The sequence below is a fragment of the Rhipicephalus sanguineus genome, chromosome 5, assembly GCF_013339695.2.
Source record: "Rhipicephalus sanguineus isolate Rsan-2018 chromosome 5, BIME_Rsan_1.4, whole genome shotgun sequence".
Classification (NCBI taxonomy): domain Eukaryota; kingdom Metazoa; phylum Arthropoda; class Arachnida; order Ixodida; family Ixodidae; genus Rhipicephalus; species Rhipicephalus sanguineus.
The window spans coordinates 14162245-14183737 of record NC_051180.1 but is presented as its reverse complement, the minus strand read 5'-3'; the positions used below and the strand labels follow the sequence as shown (position 1 = coordinate 14183737).

The following is a 21493-nucleotide window of genomic DNA, read 5'->3' as shown; positions in this document are numbered from 1 at the left end:
TTCGAGGCTTCGAAGCATGCCTCTGTTGGCGTTTCAGAAACCAAAGGTTTACGATCACAAACACTTTCTTTTGTTATTACTGAAAGCTATCCTATTAACTTGCACAATAAAGTGACATCTGTGGCGTCTACGTTCGGAGGATTATGGTTAAGAGACAGTTATATATCGCTGTGCGGCGTCGGCCAGAAGCTAGCGCTAGTTTGTACTCCGTCTGCTTAGGAGGGAGTTCCCGACCCTGTTCACGCTACGTCGGGGAGGGAGTTCCGTGGATTGGGAACTCTATCTGAGTAGCAAAGAGTTCGCGGTCTCTTTTACTCTGCCTTCAAGGAAAGAGCAAGTTCCGCGGCTAACTCTCCACTACTCCCCCACGGCGTTAAAGAACTCTGGCGAGAGTAACACAGTCGCTCTACCCTCGCAGTACTCTCTCTACATCTGTGAGTGTATAGCCCAAAATGCTAGATTAACTTCAGCAGGCTACTCGAATTCACTACCCACAACCATGGCTGAAACCTTGTTCAGCAAGATGACGAGAAAGAAGTCAGTGAAGGCGGACGAAGGCATGGATTCCTCGAAAAGGAAAAAGGTCGAAGTGATGGCATATCTTCATGGCTTACCTCACAACATTAAACGGGTGGCTACAAGAAACGACATTGCATTGATGTTTTCTGTGCCCAGAGAACTGGCCGGGCTGTGCAAAAGCATCACAGGAGGGAACAAAGATGCAAGCAGTGGGTGTGGGAAAAAACACTCTACTGTTTTCACAAAATGCATGACGTCTGTTGTGTGTCAGACACCTCTCTCCTGCGGTCGGTCCTATGGGCCAGATGGGCCGATGCCTCAATGAGCGCATGCGGGAACATCGTAATTTGCTGCCAACTGGCACAGGAGGGCACCTGCCCTTGCATTGCAAGAGGCGTGGATGCACACCCCGTTTTGAGAGTGTCTCGATTGTGGGGAGGGAACACAATAGACTAGAAAGAGAAATATGCGAAGCTTTCCATATCAGGAAGTTGGGCGCTGAATTATGTGTCAGTGAACCTTCGGTGCATATATACCTGATGAAGAATTTCAGTGCCTGGAGAATCTATATTTTCCCATGTAGCACACGTGTTAAGGTCCAGTTAAGATAAAGAAAGAGGGGGGTGGGTGTGCGTGCTAGATAGTATGTTGACATGATGGTGCTGTTGGCTTTTGCGCGGTGGTGTCCTAGAGAAAACTGTTTTTTAATAAACTTCAGTTGTAACTCCAGTCTTGTCCTGGCTGGAATTCTTCGGTACTCGTAACTATACGCGAGATGCGAAGTGAATGCGATGTACTTTGAAATCTACAATACGAAATGTAGTTGTCAAAGCTCTGCGCATACATCGTCTATTTAGATATCTATATATATAAAGGGCATCTCACGGTTTGTGCAACAACACAACTGCCGATTTTGGTGGCGTAGTTGTCCGCCGCCGCAGCTGCCGCCGGTGCCCGTAATCACTATTGCGCGAAATAAGAAAAAAAAAATGCCCCCACCTCCCCGAAGGGAATCGTGAGGAAATGCGAATGCATTTCTTGCGCCGAGAGTACACGGCGAGTAATTTTAATGGCGTAAAGCTGGACACATCGACGCGCTCAAGTGTCTCCCTTTAGGGTGCCTCTTTCAACGAACGCTTCCTACGTGCGTTCGTAATCACCTCAGGGACGTTGCCACCGCCTTCAATGCAGCACAAACGCGTTTAGAACGCGCTGTTTTCAGGCTGTGCCAAGGCAGCACAAACGCTACAAACGCGTTTCAAACGCACTTCATTGAGGCGGTGGCGCAGGGAGGAGAGAGAGCGAACGGCGAGAGAAGGAGCGGCAAAGCACTGCACCTACCCTCTCCTACACTCTATCCACACACGCGGGAGCTCCGCCGAGCTCCCGCGATGCGAGCTCCCTCTCCACTCACTCTCCGCTACTCCGCCCGCGCCACCTGCTCCGGTTGCTAGGGGCGAGGATAAGCGCGCGCGCCCGCAGCTCTTGCTATAGGAGAGGGAGTGAGAGCGGAGAGGCGCGCTGACAACGCCGGATGCCTGACATAGCCCGACTAAGAAATGCATTCGCATTTAAAAATGAAATGAGGAAAAAAAATATCTTGGGTCGGATGGAATTTAAAGCCGGGCCCTCTGCGTGGCAGTCGAGTATTCTACCACAGCGCCACGCCGGTTCTTGAAACTCCTTCGCAAAGAGACACTACAGAGGCGTCATTTCGCGTAAGGAATCACGTTAGCATGTGCAATATATATATAGCGTGGTCAAAGAGTAAAATAACAACCTGGCGTTGCAGAATGCGCATTGCGTAACGAGGGTGTGGTTTCAAGATTCCCACCCATTACAAAGGGCTCAGCTATAATTCTTCATCGTCATCAACAAAGTCCACATAATGCCTTACATCTATGCAGTGGGCACAATGTGCCCACTGTATGCACTCTCCGCTACTCCGCCCGCACCACCTGCTGCGGTTGCTAGGGGCGAGGATAAGCGCCCACTGTGCCCGCTGTATAGATAGCACAATATATGTATATATAGCACAATGCGCCTGCGCGCGCCACTCGGCTGTGTATATATAGGGAGACTTTTCTGAATAAACTTGCGAGAAGCGCCTGTCCTGTGAATCTGTGTTCCTTCGTAGTCCTGGTCGATTTCGCGCTATCCAATTTTGAAGCGGGTACCACGCTTCTCCGCAGAATGACGAATACTGGTATAGCGGGTGCTTCCCTACTTGACAAAAAATATTGTGATATGGCATAGTGGGTGCCTTGCATGTGTACTTGTAATAGTTGCCCCAAGAGAGTCTACAGGGGGCTCTAGAAAGGCCGCTTTCCCAGCTTTCGCTGTGACTGTGCTGCGTGTTCCGCGCATGCCTGGCGTTTTTATTATTATTTTTTACTGATATGGATTATAAATTGTTAAACTTATGCCTGTTCTTTTTTTTTTCTTTTTTTGCTTTTGCGGTAATAAAGCTGTCTCGTTAATTAAATGGAATGCGTTAATCGGAAATATACATCCAGAGAGTGGGCAGACTCTATATTTTTCTTTGATAACGCAACAAAGCGCATTAAATACCGAGCTTTGATCTTCCTACACATTCAGATAGGATGTCTGACGTATAGAGCCTCTTCCTAAAAATTCTCGTTCACAGCGTTTAGCTTAATAATGGCTTAGGATGATTTTGAAACAAAGGGAGTGTGATAGGCACGAGAAAAATATTGAATTTTACATGTTAGGTGCGAAGCATTTCTTAACGAACTTCAGGCACTTTGACCGTTTCTGTCTGCGTCTCCTTAGCTTGACACATACCAAAATTTGCATGCGAGAGAATTAGTGTACGAAGAACATGATGAACAGGTCATTACATCACTGGCGTGATATACATGTCACGTACGTCATGAAACCTTTTCCTTCAGTCACGTGTGGCACATACCCGTATACCATGGCCCATGGAATGGATGTAAGAGTCACAGGTGATTCGCAGTTTGTATCAACCCAGGAACGGCGATAACAGATTTTCTGGCGTGGGGAGCCCCCCCCCCCCCCCCCCCCCCCAATTGCTTCCTCATATAGGTATTTTCCTAAAAATAGGTGCTCTCCTCAAATAGCAAGGTCTTCAGCAAGTGCTCCCCTACCAACCACCCCGAAAATGATTCCTCGCTATGGGCTTGCCCATGATATAGTCATAACTACTCAAAATGCACAAAGAAGTCGGTCCAACTAGCAACGCTTGACCAAAAGCAATAACAAAATTTCGGTAATGGCCATTACTCGCCTACTGCTTCGCATGGCATCGACTCCCAGAATGAGTGGGATCTGCCGAATTTTTTGTATATGCATGAATTAGGCATTGAAGGGCGCTTTTATATTTATTTGGTTTCTTTAAGCATACTTGGGATGGTGATCTTTATCTCATGATGACACTCTCAAACTTACATCATGAAGTTAAGCAACACTACTCTTTTTCCAATTTAGATAAACAAAAATAAGTCGCATCCACTCCCCGTCTCCGCTAGTCACATTGTGGTCTTCACTGCAAAGCGCTTTGCATTGCAGCGAAGTCGCAACGCGGAGCAAGCGAGAGACCGCTACTTTATAAATCGTTTCTCGCGTAAGTTTCGTACAATTTCATGCTGAAACCTTTCTTGGTGATTATCCACGTCAAACACGGATAGATATTGTTTTAGGGACATTGGAAAGACAGCGAACATGCTCATAATATATATCAAATTTGTCCGATGTTTTAGGGTAGCATATACATTATACTATACGGCTGCTCGACGCTTCTACTAAGGCAAAAGCCACATGCCTCATCAAACGCGAAAAATTACCGGCGTCCCGCGTCGGCCGCGCCAACCCGAGTGATGCAACAAAGCATCATCACGTGATGACGTCACCAATGACATAATCATGACGGCAGAGATCGCAAAACTTTGTGACGTTACGTCACATGCTTTGTCATTGTTTTGTCAAAGGTGGGCCGATCCCGGAGGCAGTGCCAAACAAGGTGAGGTGCAGAAAGTTTGCAATGCCTTCAATCCTGGAGGCTTGTAAAACCACGTTAGCTGCAGAAAGTACACTCTAAGAAAAAAAAGAGTATGCGTGACTCTTTTCGGAGAGTTCTGACTTGCCACGTATAGGACTCCCTTTAAATAGTCACGGTGACTCTCTTGGTGGGTCAGGGTCGGCTCGCTCTAGGAGAGTCCCCTGACCCTCTAGGAAGAGTGCAGACTCTCATCGGGAGGATCACGTTAACACTCATAGGGAGTCAGACGACTCTTGCCGGTAACGCTCCTAGGGGGGTCAAGGGACCCACACCGAAGCATCAAGCGACTCCACAAGTATTTTAAGCTACTCATTTGATCCTTGCTCTACTTTTGCGCGACTACTGTTGAAAATAGTGGAGTATTCATTTTAAACAAGTCCAATAATACTTGCCGTTCTGCCCAGCGACTGTAGAAAAAGAATAGTTCAGTTTTTAGCATTATTTTAATAAAACTCGTCAAAACAACACATATTTTCCAACAAAGTTATATAGAAAACGCGAAAAGATGGTCTGTGATTTCCAATTAAGAAGTTTGGGTATTCCTCATTTACATGCTTCTATGAATATATGTGTGACTGTGACGTGCACAGTGTCATATTGAGCTAAATGAACAGCAGAAATCGCCATCATGTTTCCATATTTATTCCTTGTGATTAAGAATAAATCAAAATGTGGTGACGGCTTGAGGCATCAGACTTGTGGCTTGCTAGGTTGTCGCTCCTGTCCAGCGTGAGCACCATGAAAAACGGTATCTGAAAAGCAGAACGTGATATTATGATGAGAAAATGAAATTGCAGTAAAGGTTTGCAAAACCTACACAATAAGTGGTTCACACAGACATAATAAAGGCTAACAACAAAACAACAGAGCACATCCTCCGGCAGCCAGGGGTATGCCGTGAGCGGTTATTGACCGCACGTTTTACAAACGTAACCCATCCTTAAATACTCAGATAAACAGATGCGAGTACTAGGGCCCGAACGACACCCAGCGCGTGCGTACGCCGTCTACGTCGAGATCAGACATGTCATATGCTAGAATTAGCGCACATAACTCCCACAATCACGTACACTCACTCGATTCTCTTATAGCGCCCAACGTCATCGCAGTGTATGCAAACCACGAAAACAGCAAACAGAAACGAGGGAAAAGAGTGCACGCCGGCGGCCGCAACAACGCGCGCCGTCAAAAGTCTAGAGCTTTTTTCACTTTACCGGCGAGGCGTGTCCAACTTGAATGACTACCGCGTACATTCTGGAAGCCACCGTACTATATCTGCACCTCAAACTACCGTCTTTAAGCCAACAAAAACCATTACATATAGTGCGTCTGAGCGTTCTGTACACAGGCTTTTTTTTTTCACGTTCCGTGCACGCGTGGAAGCACGCCTCACACTCAAAGTCGATGGAAATTTTATTATGAAGCAGACTAAAGGGCATCTCAAAACGACATCTTGCACCTTCAGTAGTGCAGACACGACGTGCGATCAGCAAGAAATGACCCTCGATTATTGTTTGCATCGCTCACTTTATGGAAGCTTGTACAGCAACGCGCATAACGGTGGCAACTCGTTAATTGACAGCTTTAGTTGGGCATCCGCAACCGCCCCGCGGATACAGGCTACTGTTGGAAATGGCTGGCAGATTCCGCAGCGCTGCTGCAGACGCCCAGCTAAAGCTGTAAAATTAGTACCTACGAAAGCAGTACACTCACCGTTAACTGGCGCCCGTTGTCGGTGTCCGCAGCTCCATGAATATACCGCCCTCCAAGCGTCACTTCGTGCACGGAGCCGGCGTCAGTACTCAATACCACCGAAGACGCGCAACCAACGCATCCACGCAACGCATTCCAACAGACCAGGAGACTGAGAGACTGAGACCGCTGAGACGACTGAGAGAGGAGAGCGGCGCGCCACCCCGGCGCCAACCCCGTCTGCGTCGCCGAGCAAGGCGCCATCGGCGCCAAAGGGCGAGCGTGCGATATGTATGGCGTATACGGCGGCTCTTCCGTATACCGAAGCCAATCGAAACGCGCTTCAGGAGGGTCCAGTGACTCCTTCCCAAATGCGAACTCTTTTTTTCTGCCTGTACCTTCCAAAAGGGGTCAGATGGACACCCGAAGAGAGTCACGGTTCCATGACCCTCTTTTGACTCTCTTTTTTCTTAGAGTGTAGGGCTGTGCGAATATTCGAAACTTTCGTATAACGAATCGAACAGAGCTGTATTCGATTCGGTACTCGAATCGAATAGTGCGTATTCGAAATACCAAATATTTTTCGAATATTTTTCGAATGATGAGCAACGAAGAGAAATGCTCGAAGGAACGAGACGTTGGAACAGTGAGGGGTAACTTTTCTTGTTTTCATCATGGAGTTACCCAGATGCATGCAGCCCATGTACTTACGGGACTATCGATGCTGTATTGATCACAGGATGAAGGCGCTTTTGCTTAATACTCCAGTGTCGCAGAGGCGACAGTGTCATAAATTCGCTATCTTCACCATGACATTCATGATGATGTTAACTCATGAAAATTGCTTATTATTCATGGATCAGCTTATAAAAAGCTTTTGACCACCTTGAATGCTGTAGTCACAGCTATATTTCATCTTGCAGTTAAAGATATTTCGAAGGCTCTAGTCGCTGCTTTATACGAGCTTGCTTCAGTTTCATAATCGTGGTATTTTTTGTGGGTTAAATGTAATCGAAATGTTCCTTTGTTAAAGCTTGTGAATAGATGTTTCAAATAAAATGTCGTGGAATTCTCGGTTTTTTTTTTTGAAAATTGTTACCTCAACAGAGTACGGATGCTTTGAAAATGGTTGACTTTCTTTTCGAAAACTATTCGAACAGTATTCGATTGGTATTCGTACTCGATTCTATGTCATCACTATTCGATTCGTATTAGATTCGGTTCTAAAATTCACTATTCGCACACCCCTAGCAGAAAGCTTTCGGAGGGGGCAGCGGGGGGTTCAATACATCGACTTAAAGAAAATGAAGATGGCTTTCGCCTTCGTGTACTCCCCTCTAAACCTCCCCTCTAAAGAATTATAACATTTATAAAACCACTCAAGTCTTGGCCAATCCCCCATAGTGGGTGTGAGCCAAAGTTGCAGGTGAACAAGAACAAGAACTGAGCCGGCCAATCCCCCACAGTGGGTGTGAACCAATGTTGAAGGTGAACAAGAACAAGTATATGAGCCGGATGCTTAAGGGACCCTGTGAGTCTCTTATTATTTCTTTTTTCGAGGAGTGGCTATGACTGCAGTAGCGTGCTCGGTGAAAATAAATAGTAAAATAAATGGATACCCTCATCAAATGCTAAATGGATACTCTCACGGGTTCATGCCAGATGTTAAAAACGGCAGTATACGAGGAAAAGAAACTTGCGATTTAGTTTGTGCGAAATACTTTTATCTTTCGTTTTCCGCGATTTCTCGCTCCCGGACAACGCCGATTTTTCGCCCACAACCAAAGACGCCGACAGCAGAATTTCTGCGACACGGGCTCTTCGACGCTATCGCGTTATATGTCAGCACACACACAATCATGAGGTATATGGGCCGGGTCCCTGCACCCATATTCAAAGTGGCGCTCGGCTCCTCCTTGCAGGTTGTCAGCAACACATGCGCACGTACACACCCCACAAACGCATGCACAAGGAAACCATTTAGGATTCTTTTTGGGCAAAGTAAGGCTTTAAGTCTTGCTTACAATAAAACTATAAACAACAAATAAATTAGTCTGGTTCATTCGGATTTCCTTGATAATATTACATAAGTTGGGGAAGAAATTTACGGAATAATAAAAATGGGTCGCGAATGAGAACGTAGCAGGAATCATAGCGAACGTAATAACGAGCAGGTTATCCTTGAAATGGAATGTGCACAATTCTTACATTCCACGTAGATGGGTTAGCTGCAAAGCATGCATGCGAGTCAGGCCCGTAGCCTGGGGGGGGGGGGGGCCCTTCCCCGAAATTTTTATGATACATGGTGTTTTACCGAAAATAAATGATGAAAATAGGCGTTTTTCTCAAATAGTCAAGACTTTCAGCAAGTGCCCCCCCCCCCCGAAAACAATTCCTGGCTACGGGCCTCATGCGAGTATAAGGCAACAAATAGGACAGAGTCATTGTAACTGTTAGCGCAAACAAACGGCACCAAGTAGAGTCAGACTGAGACTGCCATTTATTCGCAGAAGAAATATATGCAAAAAGAAAGATTTGAAGAGGGGGAAATATGAGTGAGGGAAAAGGTAAACTAAATTTAAGTGCCGTCCAGAAACGAAATCTCACAATCTAAAAGTGAGATGGTAAACTCGCACAGTGTATATTCACTGTTTTTCGTCGTATAGAGAAAGCTTCAGCAATCTCTCTTATTATATAATCAATGTATAGTTTCTTGAGTCGAGATTGAATATACAGTACTCAAGTGCGTGGGAATTCCGGAACACAGCCACACTTTTCGCAGTGAACAGGTGTGCACGGCCGATGCATGGTCCATTCAGCGGCTGCGCATGCGCTAACCCGGCGCAGACTTTAGATCATTGTGCGTCACACGTTCAAGCACATTCAAGCAGCGCATAGTCTGTCTGATATTTATCAGATAGTCTGTTTGCATGGTCTTGTGCTTTCTCATGCAACAGGGTCCTGTTGCAACGTTACATCGACAAGTCGTGCAATTGACCCGACTTACACCACAATCCTTTTTTCAAAACACTTGGCTTCGTTTTCGACTTTTAATCAATCGTATGAACAGAACATGTTTTCTTTCCCGCTAAAAAAAGCAAAAAAGATCTGCAAGAAATTAAACGTTCATGCATGAACGTTAATCTTTTTCCGCGGTCTTGTTTACCCTATTATTTGAGGACGCATGTACATTAATGGAACAATCACAAATTGCTGCCGCTTGTTTGTCACATCATGCATGAGTGGGACCTCTTCCTTTTCTAATTTTCAGAACCTTTTGAGCAGCTAAACACTAGGGAAGCCAGTAGCTTGATCTGTTTGTCTTGAAAAAACACTTGCCATTTTGTGGTGACACAGCAGCAAATTCAGAAGGCTATAAAATAGATCTGAGGACGAGAAATCTAATATTGGCTTCAGCGATCTCCTTAGTCAAAAACGATTCCTGAAGATTTCCTTAAAAGGAAGAACAGTGACATACGTGTGAGTTCATCGTCTATATTTAGACGATGAACTTTTAGATTGTGAGACTTCGTTTCTGAACGACACTTGAATTTAGTTGGCATTTCCCCACGCCCGTATTTTCCTCTCATCAAATATGTATTCCTACCGTGAATAAATGACAGTTTCACTCCGCGCTTGTTTGTGTGTCACCCTACTCTGTGATGTTTGCACTATACCAAACAGTTACAATGAATCTAAAGCAACGAGCCCGCCTACCTACCCTGCCGGGACAGCCTTGTCATGCCGTGATTACTCTGCATTGAAACGTGGCCCAGCAGTGCCTCCCCCCCCCCCCCCCCCGCCACCCTCCATTCCTCCCCTTCACGAAAGTTGGACGCCTCCTGAATTTGGATTGAAGTGTATAGCGTACAGTACCAGATGGCGAAGGCCTGCGGTAAAAATATCAATTTACGTACTATAAGATGAAACATGTGAACATGAATTATGTTCAGTGAAGCACAAAGAGTATAGAATTGGCGCACATCTTCAACTGGAAACGTCTGTTTCGAATACATCATGCGATTGGAGCATTTGCCGAGAAACTAAGGGGCGTTGAAGGAGTGGTCACGTGCTTGCTAAAAGGAGATAAAAACATCCCTGATGCTCCGCGAACCTGTGCCACGTTATGGTTTCAAAATGACGTACGAGCTGTGGCTCTGGCATGAGCCCAGTTCCACAGTGAAGGGTGTGTGTGCACCAAGAGGCCTCCCTTTATCCTGAGGTGCTGCAGCGAGGTCTCGTCGTGCTCTCAGAGCAACGATTGTGCGGCTATGAAATGAAAGCAGGCGCTCCTTCGCGCAATGCCTCGTGGCAGCGTCAAAGTGAGCAAGGAATGTCGAGCGGAGGGCCTGTGTCAACGGCGTGATCAATCCGCAAGGTCTCTATTATTATCTCCGCCAGGGGCCCTCGTCCCAGCGACCGGAGCGAGTCGCACTGGGACGCCTCGAGGGGGGAACCGCGAATCACGGCGTGGCGGAGAGGGCGCCACTCTCGCCGCCGAGCCCACCCGCAAGTGGGCGGGGCCACCCACTCAGAAGGGCGAGGCCTATGACGCGGTGGGCGGGGCCACCAACATCGCCGTGCTGCCGTGAAAAAAAAAAAAAAAAGAGCGTCCTCAGAGCGGGAGCGGCGGCGTGCTTGGGAAACAATTTGCGCAGAGGAAAAGGGAGGTGAAGAGAGGACGCACTCGAACAGGTATGCCAGCGGAAAAAAAAAAAGGAAGATGGAGAGAGGGAGAAAGCAACGTGCACTCGGAAGGCGGGGCACCGAGTGGTGGGCGTGGCTCGGGGGCGGGCGCGGCACGCGTAGCCGGCTTGCTGGGCACAGTGGCGGCCGAGCGCGGCTGCTGTACGTGCAGCGGCGTGTCTGGATGCGCGCGCCCATGGCGCTGGACTTGGAGAAGCAGCGGGCGCCGAGCCCCGGCCGCCCGGGCTCGCCGGCTTCCTCCGAGCGACGGCTCAAGGTGACTGCGGACGGGGCATCGGCGCCACAGCAGCATCAGCAACCAGCCGCCCAACCGGCACCGGCGGCCGGATCAACGCCACCTCTCAAGTTCTCCATCGAACGGATCCTGTCGTCCGAGTTTGGGCCGACCGGCGGCCGCAGTGTTCCCACCGCCGCCGCCGTTGTCACCGCCAAGGAATCGCAGCAGCCTCGCAAGGAAGACCGCACTAAGCCCATCAGTGAGCGCGCCACGACGCCTCCACAACCGAACCAGCAGGGACTGCTCTGGCCCGCATGGGTCTACTGCACGCGATACTCGGACCGACCGTCTTCAGGTGAGCAGATGTTCTTCACTGCGGGAACGGGGAACGCATGTCATCGCTCCTTATACAACAGAGTGCTGGACGCACACTCCTTGACGGCGGAGAAAACACGCTTGTCAGCTTCGTGAGCTATCAAACTCGCTGCACGTCGTCTTCAGCAGACGGAGGTTACGATTTCTTCGCCTGTGTGCCATCATGGGAGTGAAACACGTCTGTACACGTTTGTAGTGTGCAACACATCTCGATTCGAGGGACGGAATAGTGCAGAATTCAGGTATGCGGTGTGCAGACAGTGCAGGAGTGCACTTTTCTGTGAACGCGAGAAAAGACAGTGATATGTCGCGCTTGCATGATTTAGTTTAGAAGCTGCGGGGGGTGCTAAAAAAGAACATATCAGCTGCCGAGGGTTTAACCGAAGCTTGGCGAGGTGATGGTATATGGTCTGTGCCGCCCTTGCTTCCCCATAAGGGTGGATTGTGCACATATATATTTATATATACGCGGACTATGAACATGGGCGCTCGAAATTTAAACGAAACCAAAACAGCACCGAGGAAGTCCTCACAATGTCTGTTGGGAAATGTTAAGTAGACCCACTTCCAACGGTACCATATATGCAGCTGGTTTTCCGAAAGCTTGTACATCGACAGAAGTCAGTGAAATTGGACACAACCCGAAACAGATGTCCGTTGTATGCATTTGTTCTCTGTTACATGCGCCATTTTGTGTCGGCAATTTCTGCGCGCCAGGCGGTCGGCGTTGAACGTCGAAATCGAAGTGCGAAACTATATATGCGTCATAGAACATAAATATCAGCGATGAATTCATATGATCTGTCATATGCATGCCACGCTTGCGGAGCCACGGAGTGCAGTTCGAAATCCCGCAACTTCTCAGCAAAGGACGCCGTCGTTGACATATCTAAAGCGTTTTAATATTGAAAACCAGCTCTATCACAGTGACGACACTCTCCGGACATCAGCAGTTGATAAGGGTATATGAACAACCTGATGCACTTATACAGCAAGGAGCTTTCAGAGGCATTTGTTAAGCGTGCACCAATGTGACTCCGCGGAGGCGTGCACACAATTGCCAAAGACGCACTTTTCGTAACGTTGCGGACGAAGGCATTCCATCTACGAAGTCCGACTCGGCAGAAGTCCCTGCCCTCCGAGCTTCGCAACAAAAACGTGCACTGCGTCGACCACCAAGTTTGGGAAAGAGTCTGGTTGGGACGACTCTCGCCAGCATTTCCCACAGTGCCATGGGCTCCCCGTCTTATCTTATCGCACCTACACACGAGGACAGTTTGCCACGGTAATCAGGCTTTAAACGGGCTGCCGAGAAGATCGAGCTTGGGTGGCCGCCTCAGCCACTGCAGGAAAGCGCTCTTTACGAAACAAACAGCGCGCGTAAACAAACGACCAGGACTCAGAACGGGAACACACGACAGCGCTAACATGACAATTAATTAGAGCCGTTTTTTCCACACACATAGGGTGTTCGTCACTTCATTGCGCATTTCAAAAGCAGATACACGCTTCCCACCAGCTGGGAAACAAAATCCCAAGAATTGCAAACTTTATTAGATAACATAATAGTCGCCGAACGAACACATTGATCACCTAACCTCTGATTCATCTCCGCTTCTATTATCTCGCGCACATGTTTGTCGTTATGCTTGGTTACTATTTCCGCTTCTTGGAAGATTGGCTTACAAATACATATACAGTCTTGACAATCGTTCTGTGCCCTGGTTGTTTACGTGCGTGCACGTGCTGTTTCATTCATAATGCTACACCGACAAGCCCAAATTCTCAATACTGTAATCTATAGCGTGTCTGCCGCTATCCACTTGGTATATGCAAGCGTTACAGATTGCACATCAAGAACACGTATTCGTCGAAGCGGATTAGTTGTGCACTAAAGTGAATACGGATGTGCAATGTTGATTCATATGTTTCAGTTTATTACACATAATGAGGATTATGCAAACATAGGTCCGAGAGTCAACACAGACCTTTCGTTAAATCAAGCTGAAAAGAACATGTAACTATATAAGCAAACACATTGTGTCATTGCGCTCAATTTCCGTGATTCAACATATGTAAGAAACGCTTGCACCTTCGGGGCGCATCTTGTCTCCAAACAATAATCGTTACCTTCCCTGTGTGCCTTTTCGTTGTTTAAGTCAGATCATGGACGACATGCGCTTTATCAGCGCGACATCGCATTCCTGCAGGAAAGTATATATTGAGCTCATGCACAGTTTTCAAGGAAGCAAACGCAAGCAAAACGATTATTGTTTTGGGAAAAGATAGGTGCAATATGATTACGCAAGGTATGGTCCGAAAACACATCCGGATGCATTGACTCAAAACAACGCATTGACATAAAGACAGCGGTGATATCACCACGTAAAAATTAAGAAAGAAAAAGTTGCGCGAGATATCGAAGCGATATTATATATATAGACTCACGACCTATAAGATGCTTCTCAAATGCAGCTGCGAGTTAGGCATGTTGTTTATAAACACAACAGAAAGCACCCGAAAAGTTAATGTACGGAATTGTGCAAAAATTCATGAAAATTACAATTACATGATGTTATGAATTCATTTTGTGCGGCGTTGCACATGCAATAAACTTATCGCGAACTGTGTACATGTGAGTTCCCATTTGAAAAGCGAAAACTAAACTTCAAACACAAGAACTAAACCCGCTGACTGGCATGTATATTATTCGCATGGCAGCCGCTGTTATGCAATACAGCGGGTGACAGTTATATTGCGCTCACAAAGGCATCGCTATAGCTTAACTGGTTGCTTGAACACTTCATTGTACACAAAAGTGATCTTTCCTGTGTTCTGGTAACGACAGCCAAAATCTAGGCTAAAAATAACAATGATGATTATTCCCTTAGGTAAAGTAACATTCCTTTGTAACGTTGCTAAAGAGCGTTATACGGAGGATGCCCCTCGCTCCTGCCACCCCATATATTTCGTTGCTTGGTAAAACTTAACTGAAGTCTGAAACTGAGCTTAATCGACCTCTATGGTCCTTTCAACGCGAGCGCTTTAAACAGATATCTTTTTCCGATAAAGTGGTCTATCCTCACGAGGAAATAAATCCGCATTCGCGATTACGTTGCGTGCAGAAAAGGAGAAATGACCATAAAAGCATATGTCCTATATATGCATGCATACCCGATTAACTAAATCGTGCAAAGATGGGAGATGTACTGTATATATATATCTGCGCGATGACTCTATTCATATACACAGTGATTCATACATCCTCTGATGAACCTAACATTTTGCCGGACCAGCGAAAAGGGGGGAGCGGTGTGACCCATGCTAGCTTTGCACGTATACGCAAATTCAATCTGGCACTGTTGTGATCAAAATATGAAAGTTTGTGCAGCGCTTGTCTTCGTGTGTCTCTTCTTCGTATATATGTGTCAGAGTGCGCTGTAAGCTATAATGTTTGTGCAGAGTTCATTCAGCATTACATCTCCAAAACAAAATGCGGCTCTAATTGGGGCTGCTAGCATGCGAACCTGGGCAAGACCTCCCCCCCCCCCCCCGTATACGAGTAGCTGACTCCTCTGAGTGGATGTATACCATTAACGTCATCGCTTTGTATTCAACGATTGGTGCGCCAACTGTGAAACGCCTGGTAACACCGGGGCATTTGACCATATGTGAGAATGAAGATCTGCTGGAGCACTTGCGAGGATATATCCGCACATTAAACAACCATAAACCACGCATGCAGGTACTACGCCGAACATTTATGGCTGTGTATGTGACTGGTGGAAATGTACGGGTTCCGCAATGATATATATATATAATCCTAAAAAGGGCATCCTTTCTATGCAAATTCTTTGGTGTTCTTCAATGTGTGCGCTTGCGCTGATTTATATGTGGCACACTTCATAAATAATGAAAGCTATGCCGTCTTGCAATAAATAGCTGTTTGAAACAGGCTCATATCTGTTTGAAACGTGTTTCAGGCTGCATATATATGTATACGCAGTATCAGAGGAGGCGTAGCCAGGGGGTGGCACACCGGGCACGTTACCCTCCCGCAATATCTTTCCGCCGTTGGACACATGAGCTGAAGAAAGAATGTGGAAAATTGCGTGAACGAACGTTCATACATAGATGCATGTACGTATCCACGAAAATGTATACGCTGTTTGAGTACCGCGGGAACAATCCGCTGACATGCATGATTAGGTGGCACATACGCTGTGTAGTGTATAACATGGTGTAGATCCCGATGGATATGTTGGCGGATGTATATGGTTGCGGATATGTTTCACTCCTAGAAAAAAAAATAGAAATATGAGCAAAAATCATATCAGCAAAAAAAGAGAACACACACACGGTGCAACTATAATGTTAAATATACAAGCAAACGTGAAGTCAATCAGGAAAACACCAAACAACCACAACAAACTGGATATTTGTGCGCATTATACTATAGACTTGGATTACGCATATCCATCCATGTACTGAAAACAATTCGTAACACGTCTATGTGCTTTTTAATTTCATTTACATAGCTTTTTTCTAATAGACTGTGATTTCTTTGAAAAATGCCATTACATTTCACAAATCACTGATGTATGCCGCGTTTCGTTTGTTCTAGAATGTAATGGTGCCGCAAACAGCGATGTAATGCATGCATGCATCCATTCGTGCTTCGCTCCACGGCTGTGCGAGTGCAATTACAAGAAACTCGCCCGCGCCCTTCGTTGGTAAAACAATGTATATATAGCACGGTATACACATGTTGAGATTTGTTGCGGATTGTTATATTCTCGGCATAACTCATTTATCCTAATCGCGACAACTGCTATCTAAAGCGATGCTCAAATACGTATACATATAATCTGGCCGTGTGTGTGTGTGTGTGTGTGTGTGTGTGCGCGTGTGTGTGTGCGCGTGCGTGCGTGCGTGCGTGCGTGTGTGTGTGTGTGTGTGTGTGTGTCTGTGTGTGCGTGTGTGTGTGTGGTGTGTGTGTGTGTGTGTGTGTGTGTGTGTGTGTGTGTGTGTGTGTGTGTGTAGTCAGTCAGTGGGATACGCTGAGATGATACGTGTGTGCGTGTGAACGCGTTGATTGGACTGCAGCGCTCGCCTGATGTGTATATAGCGGCCCCCTGATTTGCACACGCTCAAATGAGTTTTCTCTCGCGCCTAAAATCCATCCTGCCAGAGCTGACGTGCAGAGGCGACGGGGAAATGCAAACAGACTCGTCGGGCGCGTATTTGATGACTGCCGTGTGAGTTCACACACGCGGCCGAGCGCAGGTTATGAATCGATTGAGTGGATTCGCCTACAGCAAACACTCGCGCCGCGCAGATGCGTTGCGTGCCAGCTTTAAAAGCGGCTGTAATTCCCCCTTTTGCTTGATTTTTATAGGCGCGTATTTAATGCATATAGAAACGAAGCCGTTTTCTATGCGAACAGCCGTTGTGCGTGCGTTCGGCAGTTGTGTGCATTTGCCGCGCCGGATGCACTTCGCACGACAATGTGCTCGCACGCATTGACGTATGTATACATACAAGCACCAATGCAGTGATTATTGCTACTCGGTGATCGCAACGTGCAATTAAGTACTCTTCGCGGTAGCCCATTGTTTGCAGAGCTCATTCATTTTGGTGAAAAGGATTGCGTGTATACATATATATAGGGTGCATGCAAGAAATGCCGTGCTTGCGTGCACGCATGCGCATATCTGGAACAAAAATGTTATCCATGATTACTTTATCTCCTTATCGGACTTCGTATTGCATCTGATTTGCAGACATTTAAAGCAGGAAAATGGCCGCAAATGTTGCGCAAGTATGTCGTGTAAGTTGGGAGTAGAATGAAAGGAATAAAGTTAAAAATAATGAAGAGTCTATAAGTATGTATGTTCATAGACGCTCTCTATAAACAATATATAGGCAACGGGCAATTGACGTTCCATTGTAATTGCATGGTTGAAGTGACAAACTGGGCATTCACAAGCATGCATATGAGTCTGAATGACAATCTAGTGCGAAAGTTAGTGCTTCTTCCTATAAATGAAGCTCCAGTAAGCATTCCGTCGGAAATCACGGATAAATAAGTCGGTGAAAAAGGGCCGAGGAAGCTTTAGCATTCAATTAAAGCTTGTGTGCAGCATGGAGCTGCAGCTTTGATATCCGACTTTCATATTTCTCGCGAGCCAACATAGAAAATGAATCGTATTTCTATATATGCATCGCATGCATGAGCATCCATTTTGCAACTGATAAGAAGCAGTAAATTTATCTAGAATGTTCAAACAAATTTGGCATAGATATAACAACACATGCTTCAATTTAGATGAGAAAGAACGAGGACATCCTGCGGTAAATAGTTAATTATAATGTCAAACCATGCAAACCTCATGTGATTTTAGACTTACAATAAGAAAAACACTATACAAACACGAACATACGTCGCATGCATGTGTATATATACCGTCACTGCGGGCACCATGCAATGTAGCTTAAGAGTATACGTTGTTGGGCTAGTTGGTTCATAATCTTCAAAACAGGCTAGCGCGAAAATCGACAAGGACTAAGAAGGAACACTGAAGTACAGGACAGGCGCTGTCCTGTACTTCAGTGTTCCTTCTTAGTCCTTGTCGATTTTCGCGCTAGCCTGTTTTGAAGACCATGCAATGTGTTCTCGATCGGATGTGTCCACACAAGGTATTTCGTATACATGAAGGATCCATCTCATTAACTTGATCACAGATGGGACAATTAACACATTACTGATATAAATACACGTCTACTATACGCGTACATTATATGTGCGTGTATCGATAGCATGAAATCAAAAATAATACATTCAGGGAGGAAATAAACTGCGATATTGAAAATGTATACATGATTTTAATGGCCGACCACTGTGCATATAACGTCGAAAGTGGCAATTCTGCATGGTCCCAAATCTTGCACGGCGACGTATACCCCGTTTCAGTATATATGTCGCGCAGGGTGCTACATAAGTAAGTTTGTGATTTCATTCTATATAGATATATTCGCTAAAAAAGGCGAAGAAACAGATCGCCCATTACGAAGAGAACAGCTGTAACCTAATAATTAACGCACGGCGTGATTGATGCCAGTATACATTTTTATATTAAAGCTTCAACGCAGATTTATTCACCGTATGCACGAACTAATTGCTGCAATTTACCACCGAATGTCTTATCGTATACGTAGTAAATGAAGTATTCATGCACTCGCTGTATATCATATATATGTGAAATTGTGCTCCTGATCACGGCAATTATCCGACGGTGTTGTACTTTGTATGCATAATTTGTATGCTTTATAGGCAAGCAGATGTCTTCCTTGTGATCTACAGTCTGCATATATGCAACAGTTGTGGTTATGGTTAGACTGGTTATATAATAAGCAAGCCGAAGAATGTGAGAAGGAACAGGCCGGGGGTAGCGGAGGTCTATATATATATATATATATATATATATATATATATATATATATATATATATATATATATATATATATATATATATATATATATATATATATATATATATATATATATGCGCCCTACGTTGGTTATACTTTTTTTTCTCTCTGTCTGTAAATCGTGTATACTGCCGTAAAGCAAAGTGTGAAATCACGAGGCAATACATGTCTTCCCTTTAGCATAACTTAGAAGCAGTGCTTTCAAAAACCGTGACAGCGGCAAGCGCACCTAATGTCGCGCAAAGCTGTTTCGACAGTATTTTTCGGACAACTGCACGCGACTGTGCAAGACATGTCAGTCGCCCCCGCCAGCATGCTGAAACTGTGGTCGAGCGTTTCTTTTCTCCGCGACGGAGAGAAAACGCACTCGTTAAAAGGAAGCAACTCAACAGGGGGCGACGAAACAGGCTAGTTATGCAGACGAACCGATGGCATTCGCGCCTGGCCAATCGTTACACAACGTTGATTTATGCGATCAATAGTCTTCTGTTGTCGATATTATTTTTTTTTATTGCAACCTAAGAGCTGCAATGCAGTTGACTGCGAACGCAGCGTGGGCGATTACACAGCTTTGTGGGTCTGCGAAGAGTCATGTTTCCTTGTAGCAGCATGGTTACTAGATTACAGCAACAGTTTGCTCGCTTGCCCCTTGCACTCATAACTCTAAAAAATTTTTACACCCTTAAGTGTGTTCCATTGTCCCATGAATAACACCCTTATCTTTACGGCTGTAGGAAACATTTATTACACTTAATATCGAGCTTGACAACGTTTACGATGAGTAAAGGTATCGTTAAAACATTTGCACTGGTTGTGGCCACCTTAGCTGCATATAGAGACATCTCATACGAGAATTAGGCAGCTGAAGTAAAAAAGAAATGTACTTATTACAATTTTCTCGACGTCTGTTGCACCTACCATAATTTTTACTTGCAATTAAAAGGCGGCGAACAAGAAATTTCCATTTATTTTTATTGCGATTTCCTCTTACCCATTAAATATGAAGGTGTTAGCCATGTGACATGCGAATACAAATTTTACACCTACAAAGTTGCAATAAATTTAGTGGACAGTTCATGCTGCTCGGCGGCCATTGAACGTCTGAAACACGCAGTTTTAGACACATGTGCAAGCGTTACGCAATTGACGCGATGGCATAGGTGCACATGTGCAGGGGACAAATTTCATTGTCTTTGTTTTTGTCAGGAAAATTCATATTCTTTGATACACTGTTCCTTGATTGTTTTCCCGTTCCCTTTAGTTATACGATTCAACACACAATCTTCTTATTTTGGACGTTCTTCCTGATCACTTCACATTAATGGATTTATCGCAGCCCGAAAACTGCGATGGTATAAGCACTTATAAATTGTTATCGTGTATAATATAGGCCATTGTAGCAAGAAAAACCTGGCGGAGTTCCATGGCATTTGTTGTGTTAAAGGGGTACTGACACAAAATTTCGCGGCCGAGATAGCCTGCTGGATCGATTTCCGTGTACGTGCGTGTACCATCTGCGAAATATCGACAGCGAATAAAGCTTGGAAGGTATTTTATATGAATATTGAAGTTCGCGTGCGCGATCCAGCATTATAGGCCGCACCTATTGCATTGACACCCTCGGAGGTGACCCGAGGTGACCCCCCTACTTCCCCTACGTAACCGTTGTAGCCGGTACAACAAGTTGTGATGACGTCGTAGCCGCCATTTTTGTTTTGACGCGCTCGCCGCTGCGCAGTTGGTGTCTCAAGGAAATCGTCGCCAACAGACGACGATGAGGAGGACGACGACAACGAGGACGATGATGGCGACGACATCGCGCAGCACGTGCGGCAAGCGTGCGAATGCGAGGAGAGGACGCGAACAGCGCGGAAGTGCGTCACACTTCTGTATGCTGACGTGATCGAGCGCTGCAGCCGCTAGGTGGTGATAGTTGCACCCGGAGTCTTGTCGTTTTTGAAACCGAAACTGACACTGGTCGGTAATGAGGAGCCTGTAATTAATTATCTGTCGCGCGCTGCAGCAAACGATGTGCCGTGTTACGACTAACAGGCCCCCAGCAACACATTGCAGCAAAAAAACGCGAGGCCAAAATTTTTGTGTCAGTACCCCTTTAAGGAAATGCACAGTGATCAAAAACAAAGAAGAAAGAGGAGGCGTATGTATGTATGTATGTATGTATGTATGTGTGTATGTATGTATGTATGTATGTATGTATGTATGTATGTATGTATGTATGTATGTATGTATGTATGTATGTATGTATGTATGTATGTATGTATTTTAAAGCAAAAATCATTGCACAAGTGTCTATTGCACTTTGGTGCTATTTCTTAACATCCAACTAACCAAGCGTCAGCATGTGTTGTGAGCTAAATCATATACACGTCAGCATGTGTTGTGAGCTAAATCTTCTCTATAAACTATACGTGTAAGCTCGGAACTGTAAA

General features: G+C 45.6%; 1 protein-coding gene across 6 annotated transcripts in view; it reads left to right on the top strand.

The window, feature by feature from the left end:
• Positions 1 to 11090: 11090 nt before the first annotated feature.
• The window catches only part of LOC119393260 (homeobox protein engrailed-1-B), a 161678-nt gene continuing 151275 nt past the window's right edge, over positions 11091 to 21493 (top strand). For all 6 annotated transcript variants that reach the window (XR_007416322.1, XM_049416176.1, XM_049416175.1 and 3 more), the window contains exon 1: positions 11091 to 11532. Coding sequence is in view for 5 of the 6 variants with exons in the window: in XM_049416176.1 (XP_049272133.1) it covers positions 11124 to 11532 (409 nt within the window). In the remaining variant the exon portion in view is untranslated. The remainder of the gene's footprint in view (positions 11533 to 21493) is intronic.